At 48.6% G+C, this 14,171-nt stretch overlaps 1 protein-coding gene across 2 annotated transcripts; it reads right to left on the reverse strand.

The window, feature by feature from the left end:
- On the reverse strand, positions 1-11,235 carry Trim10 (tripartite motif containing 10). Of its 2 annotated transcripts, none has more exons than XM_075979226.1 (7): positions 10,478-11,235; positions 7,903-7,998; positions 7,122-7,352; positions 5,685-5,707; positions 5,052-5,167; positions 3,848-3,880; positions 1-1,100 (listed from the first exon to the last, which is right to left on the reverse strand). In XM_075979226.1, exons 1-7 carry the CDS (start codon positions 10,904-10,906, stop codon positions 559-561), a joined length of 1,470 nt encoding a protein of 489 aa, XP_075835341.1. In that variant the 5' UTR covers positions 10,907-11,235; the 3' UTR covers positions 1-558. The 2 variants fall into 2 exon arrangements, with proteins under 2 accessions (XP_075835341.1, XP_075835340.1); XM_075979225.1 differs by having other exon boundaries at positions 10,457-11,235.
- Between the last annotated feature and the right edge of the window lie 2,936 nt (positions 11,236-14,171).

Consider the following 14,171-nt stretch of genomic DNA (forward strand, 5'->3'; position numbering starts at 1 on the left):
GGCACACACTGGTCCTGAGAATCGTGGGAGAGGACGTGGTGGAAGTCACATCAGGTTGTGGTGCGCGATGGTAGAAGAAAACGCTTCTTTTTCAAATAATATTTTTATTTATTCTTTCGGGATTTCATTTATGTATACAGTGTATTTTCATCATATCCACTCCTCCAAAATGTTTCTTGAAGACATGAATAAATTAACTAATATTTTTAGAAGAAAGCAAATGAGGAGTAGAGTGTTTTGCTTGAAATCATGAGGTTGGTTGATTACAGGACTTCTTCTGGAACCCAGGTCTTTAGGTTTACAACCCAGCACTGTTTGTACATCTATGTATGTGCCCATTGATGACAATGGTGGGTACAGCCTGCGGCAGCCAAGGTCGCAGATGCCCCGACCATCTGATGGGCGCTGGGGAAGGCTTGAACAATGATCAGACTAAAGGTCCTACCACCTTGTCCCTTGCGGACATATGCCCTAGCAATTGTTTTAAAAAGGTCATTTTTGTGCCTGGTCGTCCAGGCAAGGGTCACCTCCCCAGGATGCTTGACTTCAGTCTTGTACTCAGAGGAGGGAAACTGCACCTTCTCGGCAGCTCAGGGAAAAACTCGAGCCTCTGCCCCAGAGTCCGAACAAGGGAAAGATCTCCCGTGTGAAGGAGGCAGTGAAGGTATAGATGTGTTCTTGGGTGACAGCGTTGACAAAGGTCACCCAGCCTACCTCATAGTCAAGACACACCTGCACCTTTCGGGGCTGCTCGTCCAGGGCCAGCCTTGTGGGGAAGGAACCCAGCGCTGAGACAAATCCCCAAGCCAGTCTCACGGCCCAGACGCCTTCCTCGGGTCTCAGCCGCAGCTCTCCTTTCCGTCGGATGTCCTCTCTCACCACGCCTACCGTGCAGCTGCCTCCGTGGACCAAGTCAACGTTCACCACCCAAGTGTGTCTCCCTCCCGTAAAGCCACGTTGGGCCAGGACACAGGTGGCTCGGTCAAAACGCTGCGGAGTATCTGGTGAATTCTGCCATTTGTAGGAGAACCGAGCCCTCTGGTGATCTTCAGACAGGAGGAGCTTGGGGTGGGAAGTCTGGGGGTCTAGAGCAATGTGGGCTGTGGAATGAAACAAGGAATGGGTATGTCAGCGGACGTGCTATGTCTTGCTAGGATGGCCTGAAAGCTTATTTGCTGTAGGAAGTCTTACAGCCAGCGGCCTCCCGCCCACTGGGGCGTGGCCTCTTGTACTATATGTGCTGATGTAGAGCTTACGTTGGACCTCTTTTCCAGCAGCTCTTTCTGGTTGGTTGCTGGATTCGGTTTCTGTTCTCCACTCAAGCAGAGGATTCTGATTTGTGAGTTTACCCCTAAATAAATAACCATCTATTTCTCAATCCTGAGCTAGTGTGGGATTTCTTTTATGCATCCTTCCACACTTACTTCTATCGCTGGCTGCTTGTGTTAAACCACCCATGTGTACCGGAGCATGGGCATCACCAAGAAACGGGATAGATCTACAGACTAAAAGTCTGCATCCTAAAAAATGCCAAGGAAATGCATGTACACGTTAAAGCGGTAAAAGTCAGTCGCAAACAGCACGCTGCCCTCGCTTGTCTGCCGTCCTCTAGAAAGCTATACTGTTCATGTTGGTGAAAACAGGGGACTTCCTAATACGCACCCTGCCTCACACGTGGGCACCCTCACAGCCTGCCTCCTCATGCACAGCCCCCTCACACTCACCTTACACACGGCCTCCCAGCTCCATCGTTTCCCTTAGGTACATACAACTTCTTTGTACAGGAGCAAGCTGATACTGACACACAGGCGTTTTTACACATATCCTCTTCACAAACACTCCCGCCCTTTCTCGCTCTCAGCTCACAGTCCCCCTCACGTACAAGCAGCCTCGTACAGCCTTGCTCACACAGCCAATCATACATCTGCATGCACATCAGCCCTTCCAAGAGCCACCGTCCCATACAGCTGCTCTCACTGCCTGTAGTCAGCCTCCCCTCCAACACATTCTTCCCTCACACAGGCAGCCTCACACGCATCCTCTCTCACACACTGCTTCCCTCGCACGCCCGAGGCCAGCCTCCCGCAGCTTCTACACACACTGACACTCTTGCACACACACACACCTCACACACACAGTACCCCTTACACAAGCCTCACAGACAGCCTCTCCCCTCACACACAGCATCCCTCGCATCCAGCACCCACCGTGCACAGACTTTCATACACAGACTCCCTTACACAGCCCCCCACACGGGTCCACCATCACACACAGCAACTCCTATGCACCGCCTTCCCCTCCCGAGCAGCCTCCTTACCCACAGCCTCTCCACCACAACCTTTCACACAGCCCCCTTCGGATATGGCTACCTTCACACACAACCACCCCAAACACAGACTCTCTCACGCACAGCCTCCTCACTAATAAACGCGCCCCCACACAATCATTTTTACACACAGCCTGCCTTTATAAACAGCCTCTTATACAGACCACCCTCGTATACATCTTCCTCAAGTCTCCTCTCACATGACTACCTTCGTACTCAGCCTCCCCTCTCACACAGCCTTCCTCACACAGTCTCCTTGCACAGCCTCTCCTTTAGCCTGCTTCTCAGAAGCAGACATTTTCCTCCTGTCGATTCCACCCTGGAGTTTCTTCTCTGCTTTGGCTGAGGATGCCATGACTCATTTGTCCAGCCTTTCTTCCTCTCCGCCCTGAGGCTATGCACTCTCTTTCAATCATTCTCAACTGTTGGACTCTGGCTGCCATTTTTTTGGAGCCCCCAGTTCTTCCCTATATATAGCTATGTTGAATATTTCTAAACTGAAGAATTTTAGGCATGGTGGTGCATACTTTTAATCCCAGCACTCGGGAGGCAGATTCAGATGGATCTCTGTGAGTTCAAAGCCAGCCTGGTCTATACAGTGAGTGCCAGGACAGTCAAAGCTACCTACTAAGAGCCTGTCTCAAAAACAAACAAAAAATCCTAAATGGAGAAAACCTATCCATGCAGATTTATCTAAGGATTAGGGAGCCCCTCCCAACAGTTCCACAACTCTCCTGGGTCTTTGGTCAGCTGATGGGGAACTGATGGCATTAAAGGGGTTCTTTCTGTTCATTCCTGTCTCTCTTGTACGCTGCTCTGTTTCTCTAATTTAGAAACTGAGAGGGAGTGGAGGTTTCCGACAATTTTGAGATTGTGACTCTATCCAGTCAAAAGTTGCCCTCATCCAGAAAGCGCATCCCTGACAGACCGTACTCATTTCTAATTTTTATCTAATCATTCTGCCCACTGTACCTGTACCAATCTGGAGACCAGATTTACCAGGAATGTGTATGTGACTGTCCTCACTTCATGGCCCTCCTAGGGACCTCATACAGCCATACCTCATTCATTTGCATACTAAACTTCACAAAAGCTCGAGTGCTTTATGTAGAATGGTGTAGTATTTACATGTAAACTACACATACCCTCCCAAATACTTCAAATCATCTCTAGGTTGTTCATGTTACATAATACAATATAAATGCTATGGCAATAGTTGTTATACTAAATTATTTAAGGAGTAATGGAAAGGGGGAAATCTCACCACATTTATTACAAAGCAGTGTTTTTCTATCTGGGGCTGAATGTGGAATCTGTGGACATGGTGTGTATGTATGCTTTGTGTATGTATGCTTACATATACAAGTCATTGTATGTGTGTGTGATGTGTGTATGAAGTGTGTGTGTGAGTGTGTGTGTGATGTGTGTGAGTGTGTGTGTGTGTGTGTGTGTGTGTGTGTGTGTGTGTGAATGTCTATATAAGAATTTCGATGCACAGTGCAGGACCCAGAAGCTGCTTACCTGGCTCATAGTCCAACTCAAAACAGAGTTTTTCTGTAAGGAGGAAATAATGACAAGATGAGATTTCATTAATCTCACAGCTGCAGAACACTCAGAGATGAGGAAATGGAGGCTCGGGAAAGGGAAGGAGCGGAGAGAAGAATGGAAGTGGGAATTCTCTAACCCTCTTAGAGTACTTACTCTCATTTCAAATCCAGACACTCTGGGACAGGCCTGCAGATATGCATTCTCACAAGTTCCCAGGGATTACTGATGCTCCTGGCCTGCAGGGCCAGCAAGAAGCCTGCTACTCTACCCCTGAGCAGACAGGGCTGTGTCTGCCTTGCCTACCTGTCTTCACAGACATCTACGGAAGGAAAAGATCAATGGGTTCACTTCGTTTTCTTCTACTTGGAAATAATGTTTGGGCTGGCCAAAAGTCGGCCTTTGATTAGAGTAGGATTTCCTCTAGTCCTTGCAGGAAGCAGACTTTCAGGAATGTCCTCCTAGGGATATGTTTTTGTGGGTGTGACATTTAGAATAGGTGGCATTGTTCATAATGTCATAGTTCATGAGGAACAGAAAGCCACAACTCACATTTCTAACTTTCCTGGCTGGCTGCCATTACGACTCCTTCCGGGAAAGGAATGGGGCTCGGTTCCTATAAGGGTGGCTCAGTTTAGTCAGCAGACTAATAAAAAAAAGTGGGGGAAGGTCTGGGGATGTGGGTCAGTGGCTAGACCACTTGTCTACATCCACAGGCCCTGGGTTCAACTTTCAGTAGCAGAAAAACAAAACCAGCAGAAGGAAAGCAAAAGAGGAGGGGAGAGTCAGCTCCTGCCATTAGGCAAATGCTGTCACTGATTCGCACAGTTGGACGTCAAAGCACAACGCATCGCATGCACCGCTGAGGACTTCTGAGGATGAAGAGTGAGGGGAGGGCTGTTAATCGTTATCGCTCCTACTGCTGCGTATCCACTGGTCAGATTTGTTTAACAGGTTGATCCCAACCCCCAAATCTTCACCTATTATTTCTCTTCACTGGCACATAACCCTGAAAGTTAGATTTTTTTTTTAATGGGCCTTGGCAAATAAGAAAGGTAAAGTACTAAAGGAGATAAGCCATGCTAAAGTACACAGCCGTTTGGCAGTGGACTCAGGAAGCCATTCCTCAGCCCAGGCTGTGTGCACAGCAGCACTCTACAGAGGCCTAGGGTCTCCTTACCCAGGAATGTCTTCATCTCCTGCTGCAGAGGGATGGCCTGTTGGGAGAAGTCCCGGATCCTCTGGCCCAGCTCTGGGGAGATAGCCTCGGGTTTCCGGCACTTTCTAGTTTCACATCTAGGGGCATAGAAACAGCAGGGTCTGGGAATTATTCTTTTTAAAAAATACTTAATTTTACGTGTATGGGTATTTTGCCTGCATGTATGTATGTGTGACACATGCATGCAGTGTCTATGGAGACCACAAGAGGGCATGGGAGCCACTGGAACTAGAGATGGGCGTGAACTGTTCTATGGGCTCTGAGCCCAGGATCTTTGCAAGAGCAGCACGTGCTCTTAGCCACCGAGCCATCTCTCTAGTCCCTAGAATTGTTGTTTTTTTAATGATGTCTCCAGGTTGCCATCTTTCTCTAACAAGGCCTGGAGCAGCAGCTTCCCAGTTCTCAGATGAACGCCACTGCTACACGAGTGCGTGGATCTACAGCAGTACGTGAGAACACATAAGGGCATGTGTAGATCTACATGGCTGTGCACCCTTCATGTGAGAACATAATTAATGCGCGTGGCAATAACTAGGTGGGTGGAGCGTGGGTGGCTATCTATGTGGGAAAAGAAATAGGCATTGAATCACCAACCTTATTAGAGTGCTTCTGATATCCTGGGAGGAAAGGAGGAAGATGGGGTGGGAAAAGAGCGCAAGGGAGAAAGAGAGGGAGAGGGAGAAGAGAGGGAGAGAGGGGGGAGAGGGAGAGAGGGGGGAGAGAAAGAGGGAGGGGAGAGAGAGGAAGAGGGAGAGAAGGAGAGAGAGGGGAGAGGGAGAGAGGGAGGAGAGAAAGAGGGAGGGGAGAGAGAGGGAGAGGGGGGAGAAGGAGAGAGAGAGGAAGAAATGGAGAGTGGGCGGAGAGGGAGACAGAGGGGGGAGAGGGAGAGGGATAAAGAGGAAGAGAGAGAGAAAGAGAAGGAGAGAGGGGGAGAGAAAGAGGGAGAGAGGGGGGAGAGAAAGAGGGAGAGAGGGGGGAGAGAAAGAGGGAGGGGGAGAGGAAGAGGGATAAAGAGGAAGAGAGAGAGAGAGAAAGAGAAGGAGAGAGGGGGAGAGAAAGAGGGAGAGAGAGGGGGAGGGAGGGAGAGAGAAAGAGGGAGGGGAGAGAGAGGGAGGGGGAGAAGGAGAGAGAGAGGGAGAAATGGAGAGTGGGTGGAGAGGGGGAGAGGGAGAGGGATAAAGAGGAAGAGAGAGAGGAGAGAGAAAGAGGAGAGAGGGGGAGAGGGAGGGAAGGGAGAGAGAGAGAGAAATGGAGAAGGGGGAGAGGGAGGGGGAGAAATAGAGGAAGAAAGAGGGGAGAAGGAGAGAAAGAGGGAGAAAGAGAGAGGAGAGGGAGAGAAAGAGAAGGAGAGAGAGGGAGGGGGAAAGGGAGAGAGGGGGGAAAGAGGGAGAAAGAGGAAGAGAGAGAGAAAGAGAAAGGGAGAGAGAGAGAGATTCAGTTTCTGGCTTTTCTCTTCTATTTTTGTTATATCCACAAAAAAACCAAAATGCCATATTCCTAGCCTTGGACAAATCCATGGGGACCAGAAACCAACACCTGACTCCTTCACTCCATGGTCAGAGTTGGTGATACAACCCACTTCCAGCTATAGGCAAAAGCAAGCAAGTCCCACACCAAAGTCCCTCAGTTCCCAGCATCCATTGCATCCCCTTGAATCATGTCGCTGCAATCCCCATAACTCTCCTCCATTTCAAGGAACGCAGCTCAGGAAAAACTTCCTGGCCAGTGGAGGGGACATTCAAGTTATGAAAAACTTGCTTTGGAAACCAGTTGTTTGAACAGTGCTTTGTAGTTTTCAAGAGCAACTTCTACCTCATTTTACCGCTGGCACCTCATTCCTTCCCGTTTTATTGATAACAAGAAAGGAGACCAAGGCCAGAGAGCACCGTGACCGGGGATTTCTTAGGGAAGCCCCTGGCCATGTCACACATCCCGTCTGGGACTCAGAGACATGTATGTAGAGGAGGTACCAATCAGGCCATGATTCCAGAGACCCCAGGGGGGAGAGGGGGAGGGCAGGCCCCATCTCACGGTCAGGAGGCCCCTCGCTGGCCGCTTGTTCTTCTCCTCCAGCTCCTCAATCAGGGTGCTGAACCGGCAGATCTCCCCTGTGGCCAGGGAATCAAACTCTTCCTGTTGCTTCAGGATATCCCCATCCAACCTCTCCAGCTGGGCTAAAAGGACACTCTGTTGTTCCTCTAGGACCCGACTCAGATGTGCAAACTGAGAAATCACCTGCTGTCTCTTGGTGGCCACCTGAGTCTAAGAAGGAAAGATGAGAGGACACTTATGTCTCCCCACATCAGAATCTCCTCCTCTTCCCCATCCCCCCCCCCGCCAACCCCCAGTCCCTTTCCCACAGCAGCCCCTCATCTCCCTCCCTTCCTCTCCTTACACATCATACCCACTCCCCCAGACCCCCACTCCTGCCTGTTCCTGCACCCCATATGAACGCGGAGCTGCAGCTGGTGTTCTTCCTGCCTGACACCCCACTTCTCGTTAGGCCCAGCATTGCCTCATTGTCATTACTGTGGTTTCTAAAAGGGTCTCAGAGACGCCAGGGATGCCTGGCCTCTCGCTGTGCAGGAAGCACACACTGCTGGAGGCGGGATGACCCTAATCCCTGCAGGTCAGTCAGAAGAAGAATCCTAATCTCCATTTCACAGGTGAGCAAGCTAAAATTAGAGCTGCTCAGGACGGAAGAGTTAACGTCTGAGTCAGAATTCAAACTCAAAACATCTCCAGGTCTGTCTGCTCAGTGGCCTCAGACTCTGGAGGAAGGGACAGGGCGGGGGGGGGGGGGGAGACCTACCAGGAGAACCTGTATTCTTTTGTTTTCCCTTGATTGGATTTCTTGAATCTCCTCTCTCTCTTTCCTTAGACCCATAAGACACTTCTGTATTTGTTCCTGGGGAGAAGGAGCATACAATAGTTATGATGGAGAAAGTAACCATGAAGGGACGTCACGACCTTCACTCTGTGGAAGTGAAATGCCCCAGAGATGAGTGTGAACCTCAGCGCCTTGAGAGACTCGGGGTCTTCTTTCTTATTCTGATTTTGAGACTGGCTTCATGTCGCCCAGACTTACCTCAAATTCAGATCCTCCTTCCTCAGTTTTCCAAACATTAGGATCATAAGTCAGCACCACCAGGCCTGGCCTTAAGTCTTGTTCCTCTTACTTTGTGCTTCAGCTATTCTGACCAGGGTTTACCCCTTCTCACAAACCTTCAAAGGTCAATGACTTTGCTGACCCTTTGAGCCTTTCTTCAGGTGAAACAACTACCTTCTTTTTCATGCAGTAAGTATTATTACCTAGCAAGTATTACCTACAACCTGAGCTCTGTACGTTCTTTAGCTGAAACTGAAATTATGTCACCCAAAGGAAATACATGCAAATAACATACAACATCTTCCTTTAAAAAAAAAAGTAACCTAGAAAAGATCTGATGTGAGAAGAAATCTGGATACAAAAATAATTGATGCAGTATTTTATAAATTGTTCTAGTATAGAGTTAGGAATAGGCAAACACATAAATATCCACATGTGTGTTTAAGAATACCGACAGATTTTCTGGAATTGTGATTTGTAGGCTGGTTTTCTTTGCTTTATGCTTAAAAACCACTTATAGGGACTGGAGAGAGGGCTCAGAGGTTAAGAGCTCTGCCTGCTCTTCCAAAGGTCATTAATTCAATTCCTAGCAACCACATGGTGGCTCACAACCATCTGTAATGAGGTCCGGTGCCCTCTTCTGGCCTGCAGGCATACATGCAGGCAGAACACTGTATACATAGTAAAGAAACCTTTAAAAAAAATAAAAACCGCCGGGCGGTGGTGGCGCACGCCTTTAATCCCAGCACTCGGGAGGCAGAGGCAGGCGGATCTCTGTGAGTTCGAGACCAGCCTGGTCTACAAGAGCTAGTTCCAGGACAGGCTCCAAAACCACAGAGAAACCCTGTCTCGAAAAACCCAAAAAAAAATAAAAAATAAAAAAAAATAAAAAAAAAATAAAAACCACTTATGAGTGAGTACATATGATAATTGTCTTTCTGGGTCTATGTTACCTCACTCAATATGGTGTTTTCTAGATCCATCCATTTGCCTGCAAATTTCAAGATGTCATTATGATCCCAGAGAACCTAGACAACAATGAGGACCCTAAGAGAGACATTCATGGATCTAATCTACATGGGAAGTAGAAAAAGACAAGATCTCCTGAGAAAATTGGGAGCATGGAGGCCATGGGAGAGAGGAAAGGAGGGGAGCAGAGAAAAATGTATAGTTCAATAAAATCAATATTTAAAAAAAAACATTAAGCCGGGGGGTGGTGGCGCACGCCTTTAATCCCAGCACTCGGGAGGCAGAGGCAGGCGGATCTCTGTGAGTTTGAGACCAGCCTGGTCTACAAGAGCTAGTTCCAGGACAGGCTCCAAAACCACAGAGAAACCCTGTCTCGAAAAACCAAAAAAAAAAAAAAAAAAAAAAAAAAAAAAAAAATGGAAAAAGAAAAAAAAAACATTAAAAAATACCGACAGAAAAGCTGAGAATCTAGCTCAGTCATCTGAGTGCTTGCTTTGCATGCAAGAAGCCCTGGGTTCAATTCCCAACACTGCAGAAAATGATATAATCATAAATGCCTGCATAAAATGCCTATAATTCCAGTGTTCAGAAAATAAAGGCAGGAGAATCAGAAAGTCAAAGTCATCCTAGGCAATATAATTAGTCTGAGGCAAGCCTACATTAAGACCTGGAGAGAGAGAGAGAGAGAGAGAGAGAGAGAGAGAGAGAGAGAGAGAGGATACGTAGAGAAACTTCATTATCAAAAGATCATTAACAAATGCTATAACATACATTTAAACACACGTTTGTAACAAAATACCTAAAACCAGCAATATACTCAGTGAACAATAAAAACATGTGCCACATATATCCATATATTCACCCAACTAGCTTATTCACAACAGGAATTCACGACACAACATTCTTCGTGCTTCAAATATACCACACTCAGACCACCCCTCCACACACAAGGCGTTCACTCTTGAAACTATACAAGCTTCGCCGTTCCCTAAAACACAAACCTCCAGCACACCTAACTGATACAGGACACACACTTTGATGGTTCATTCGTTCAGAAAGGATTTACTGAGCTCCTGCTATATATGGTCCACAAGGAAACAACATAGAACTTGCTCTTAATCACAAACCTGTGTTTTTCTGTGCTTGAGTCTGCTGCCTGGAAGATCAGATAAGTACGGAGAAAGAATTTGGAGTTAGGACACCCCTTCCACCCCAGAATCCACAAGGCCTTTCTACTTCCCTTGGTCCAATCCAGCTCCCACAAGGGTCCCCCAGAGCCCTTTCCTACCCTGCAGGGATCCTCTCCTACCCTGTAGGGACCTGCTGCATCCTCCAGGAAGCGCACGGTGTGAGCCCTATGCTGTCCGGCCTCGCGGCACACCACACACAACTGTGCCTCATCCTCCTCGCAGAAGAAGTAGACTTTCTCTCCGTGTTCAGGACAGGCATCCTCCACCTCCAGACCTTGCGTGGATGCCAGCTGAAGGCGTTCGATGTTCTCCACCACATTGGCCAGCTGCCAGTTGGGCCGGAAGCTCCCTGGTCGGAAAGGCTCTTTGCAGAGCGGGCAGCTGAGGGACTCCTCCGATTCCGGGCCTGGGATTTCACAGTAGCGAGTGAGGCAGCCACGACAGAAGTTGTGGCCACAGTCGATGGTAACTGGCTCCCTTAGGGTGCCTTGGCAGATGGGGCAGTTGACCTCATCTGCCAGGCTAGTCACAGAAGGAACTGAGGCCATGTCAATCTTCCTGGGCCTTCTGCTTCCCGGAAGTCACCATCTCTGCTTCGTGTGAAGAATACACTCCACACACACACCATGCCTGAACACAGACACAGTCACACACACTTGGACAAGGGGCCCAATTGCATCTCTGGCACCAGGGGACCCTTGTCCTGTTCTCCCAGGAGCGTACACACTTCTGCCAACAGCAGAAATGACGAAATAGCCGAAGGGGGTGACCCAGGAGCTCACAGCATCATCTAGAGACGCTGGAGTATCTCTGGACCAGTACCCATGGCTTAGGGGCTCGCCGTCCCTTTCTGTCCGCCTGGAGCTGCCCACAGGAAGATGAGAGTGTTTAGTCTCTCAGCAGTCCGCCGGTAAAAGAGATCTGTCTTTGGGAAAGGGAGGAGCCTGGCTCACAGAGGACCGCTGCCTCCCCAGCTCTGCAACACCTGTCTCCAGGGAGATTGGCGGTATCAGCCAGCACAACGCCTGGGAGTCAGTGGACAGGGCATGTGGGGACTCAGATAAGGCTCTTGAGCTGGGGTGTGTATAACACAGAGGCAACCGTGGTGATGCCTCCATAGGCCCATGACAGACTTTTAAAGAGGGCTGGGAAAAATGCATGGGGGGGGGGGGGATGGAGTCACAGCCAGCACATTTTTTTTTACCATGACTACACATCTTCCAGTGACCGGTGATAGAAGCACTTTAAACAGTTTGTTTATTTTAGGTCTGCCCTATCACATCCTGCTGTTTGTACCCCCACTTTGCAAGTTCCACCTCACCTCATCCAAGGTGAACAAACAGAGCACAAGTGACTATCTATAAGTCAAAGCTATGAGTCTTCCAGGCAATTCAGTCCACCAGAAACACAAAGCACACTGGGCATGGTGGTGCATGCCTGTGATCTCAGCTCATGGTTTGGAGAGATGGTAGAATCAGGAGTTCAGGACCAGACTCTACTTACAAAGTATCAGCCTGAGCCACATGAAATGTGTCTTGGAAGAAAGGAAAACAGAATTCAGTGGAAGCCACATTGTATATATGCGATGTAAAATTTTCTAGCTGCCAATATGAGCTGAGTCACGGCGGAACAGAATTATAAAGCGACATTACTGGGACAGCTTGCTAATTTTTTCTTTTAAATTATCGGGTTATTATTAATGTGTGGGTGTTTGTGTGTATGTGTTTGTGCATGTGTGGTGGGGTGCGTATGTGTGTAGTGGTGTGTTTGTGTGTATGTGTGTGGGGTGTGTGTGTTTATGTGTGGTAGGGTGTGTATGTATGTGTAGTGGTGTGTTTGTGTGTTATGTGTGTGTTGGAGGGGTGTTTGTGTGTGGTGGGGTGTGTTTGTGTGTGTGTGTATGTGGGGGGGTGCTGGTTTCCCAGCAGGAATGTGGAGTGTGAAGGGCAGCTTTGTGAGGTCAGTTCTCTCCTTCAATCGTGTGGGTTTTGGGAAAAGAGCTCAGGTTCTCAGCAGCAGGTGCCTTTACCCATTAAATTTATTCATCGGTAAACTTAACGCTGATTCCTGTTAAAATTCTTAATGACACTGTGATTGGGTGGAGGAATTTCTTATTCTGAAGAGATATATGTTGTATTTGTGGAAGAGAAAGCAGATGACCTAATCGTTACCCGCAGAGGACATAGTTGGAAAGAACAACAGGTAGTTGTGCTAATATTCCTTCACAGTACCAATAAGTTTGGATTCTTCTCATAATAAAGGTCGAGAAAAATGTAAGAAAAAAGAAAAGTAGATAAAAATAAATGTCAATAGTATATTTAAGTTGCTCTAATGTTTCCAAAATATTATTTGAACACAGTCAATATAAAATACTAGCAAACTTGCACATTTCTCTGTATTTATGTGAAGTCTTTTATACACACAGCACACCTCAGCCGGGGCTGGCCACGTACCACTGCTCAGTTGTTGGGGGTGTGCGGCTGGGGAGTAGGTAGGGCAGACAGTTGTTGGGGGTGTGCGGCTGGGGAGTAGGTGGGGCAGACAGTTGTTGGGGGTGTAAGGCTGGGGAGTAGGTAGGGCAGACAGTTGTTGGGGGTGTGTGGCTGGGGAGTAGGTAGGGCAGACAGTTGTTGGGGGTGTGCGGCTGGGGAGTAGGTGGGGCAGACAGTTGTTGAGGGGTGTAAGGCTGGGGAGTAGGTAGGGCAGACAGTTGTTGGGGGTGTGCGGCTGGGGAGTAGGTAGGGCAGACAGTTGTTGGGGGTGTGCAGCTGGGGAGTAGGTGGGGCAGACAGTTGTTGGGGGTGTGTGGCTGGGGAGTAGGTGGGGCAGACAGTTGTTGAGGGGTGTGTGGCTGGAGAGTAGGTAGGGCAGACAGTTGTTGAGGGGTGTGCGGCTGGGGGAGTAGGTGGGGCAGACAGTTGTTGGGGGGTGTGCAGCTGGGGGAGTAGGTAGGGCAGACGGTTTTCTCAATGGGTTGTTATTGGATGTAGTTCTGTAGTAATTGCTAAGAGGATGTATGTATATTGCTGGAGCTGGAAAGATGACTGAAGGATTAAGAATTTGCTGCTCTTGCTGAGGACTCAGGCTGGGTTCTCAGCATCTCAGGCTCACAACCACGTGTAACCCCAGTTCCAGGGCATCCGGCACCCTCTTCTGGCCTTTTAGGCACTGCGCACAGAGGTGCACAGACATAAAGGCAGACAAAACAATCATACACGTAAGAAATAAAAATAAAAAATAAATGAAAATTAGTAAAAAGTTAAAATTGAAGGGCTGGAAAGATGGCTCAGTTATTAAGAGTAGTTGTACTTTCAAGAAGGATGTGAATAACTCACAACTGCCTGGAAATTGAACTTCAGGGGACCCATCTGAGAGAACCTGCACATGTGGCACACCCCAACACACACACACACAAATAAACCTTTTTATTAAAAACAAATACCTAAAAATGAAATCCAGTATCGCCCAGGCTCTAGGTGGTGCTCAGCATCTGTGTTAGCAGTGCAGGAAAGATGGCACCAGCAGGGGAGGCAGAGAGGCAGATGAGGAAAGGAAGGGCCCGGGAGAGAAAGGTCCTGTGGGCCTGCAGTTCGAAGTCACTCTCAACACCACGGGCTGGACTTTGATGCTACCGTAGGCCTCCTAGAGCGAAATTTATGGCTCTCACCTGCTCAGCGTGACAGGAAGCGGCTCCTCCCCAACGGCCCCACCCCTCTGTGGCCAAGCGATTCCAGGAAACCCCATTTCCAAGTGACCTCATGGTGCAATACGCTGCTCCCCACCCCAGGGACGGAAGGCAACCGGAGTGGAGAG

Source organism: Microtus pennsylvanicus, chromosome 7, assembly GCF_037038515.1.
Source record: "Microtus pennsylvanicus isolate mMicPen1 chromosome 7, mMicPen1.hap1, whole genome shotgun sequence".
Classification (NCBI taxonomy): Eukaryota; Metazoa; Chordata; class Mammalia; order Rodentia; family Cricetidae; genus Microtus; species Microtus pennsylvanicus.

Coding starts and splice junctions, on each gene's coding strand:
- Trim10 (XM_075979225.1), bottom strand. CDS start 10,906: ATGGCCTCAGTTCCTTCTGTGACTAGCCTGGCAGATGAGGTCAACTGC. Junction 5,708..7,121: donor CAGCGAGGGGCCTCCTGACC/GTGAGATGGGGC, acceptor CTTTCCTCCCAG/GATATCAGAAGCACTCTAAT. Junction 5,168..5,684: donor ATCAGAAGCACTCTAATAAG/GTTGGTGATTCA, acceptor CTATGCCCCTAG/ATGTGAAACTAGAAAGTGCC.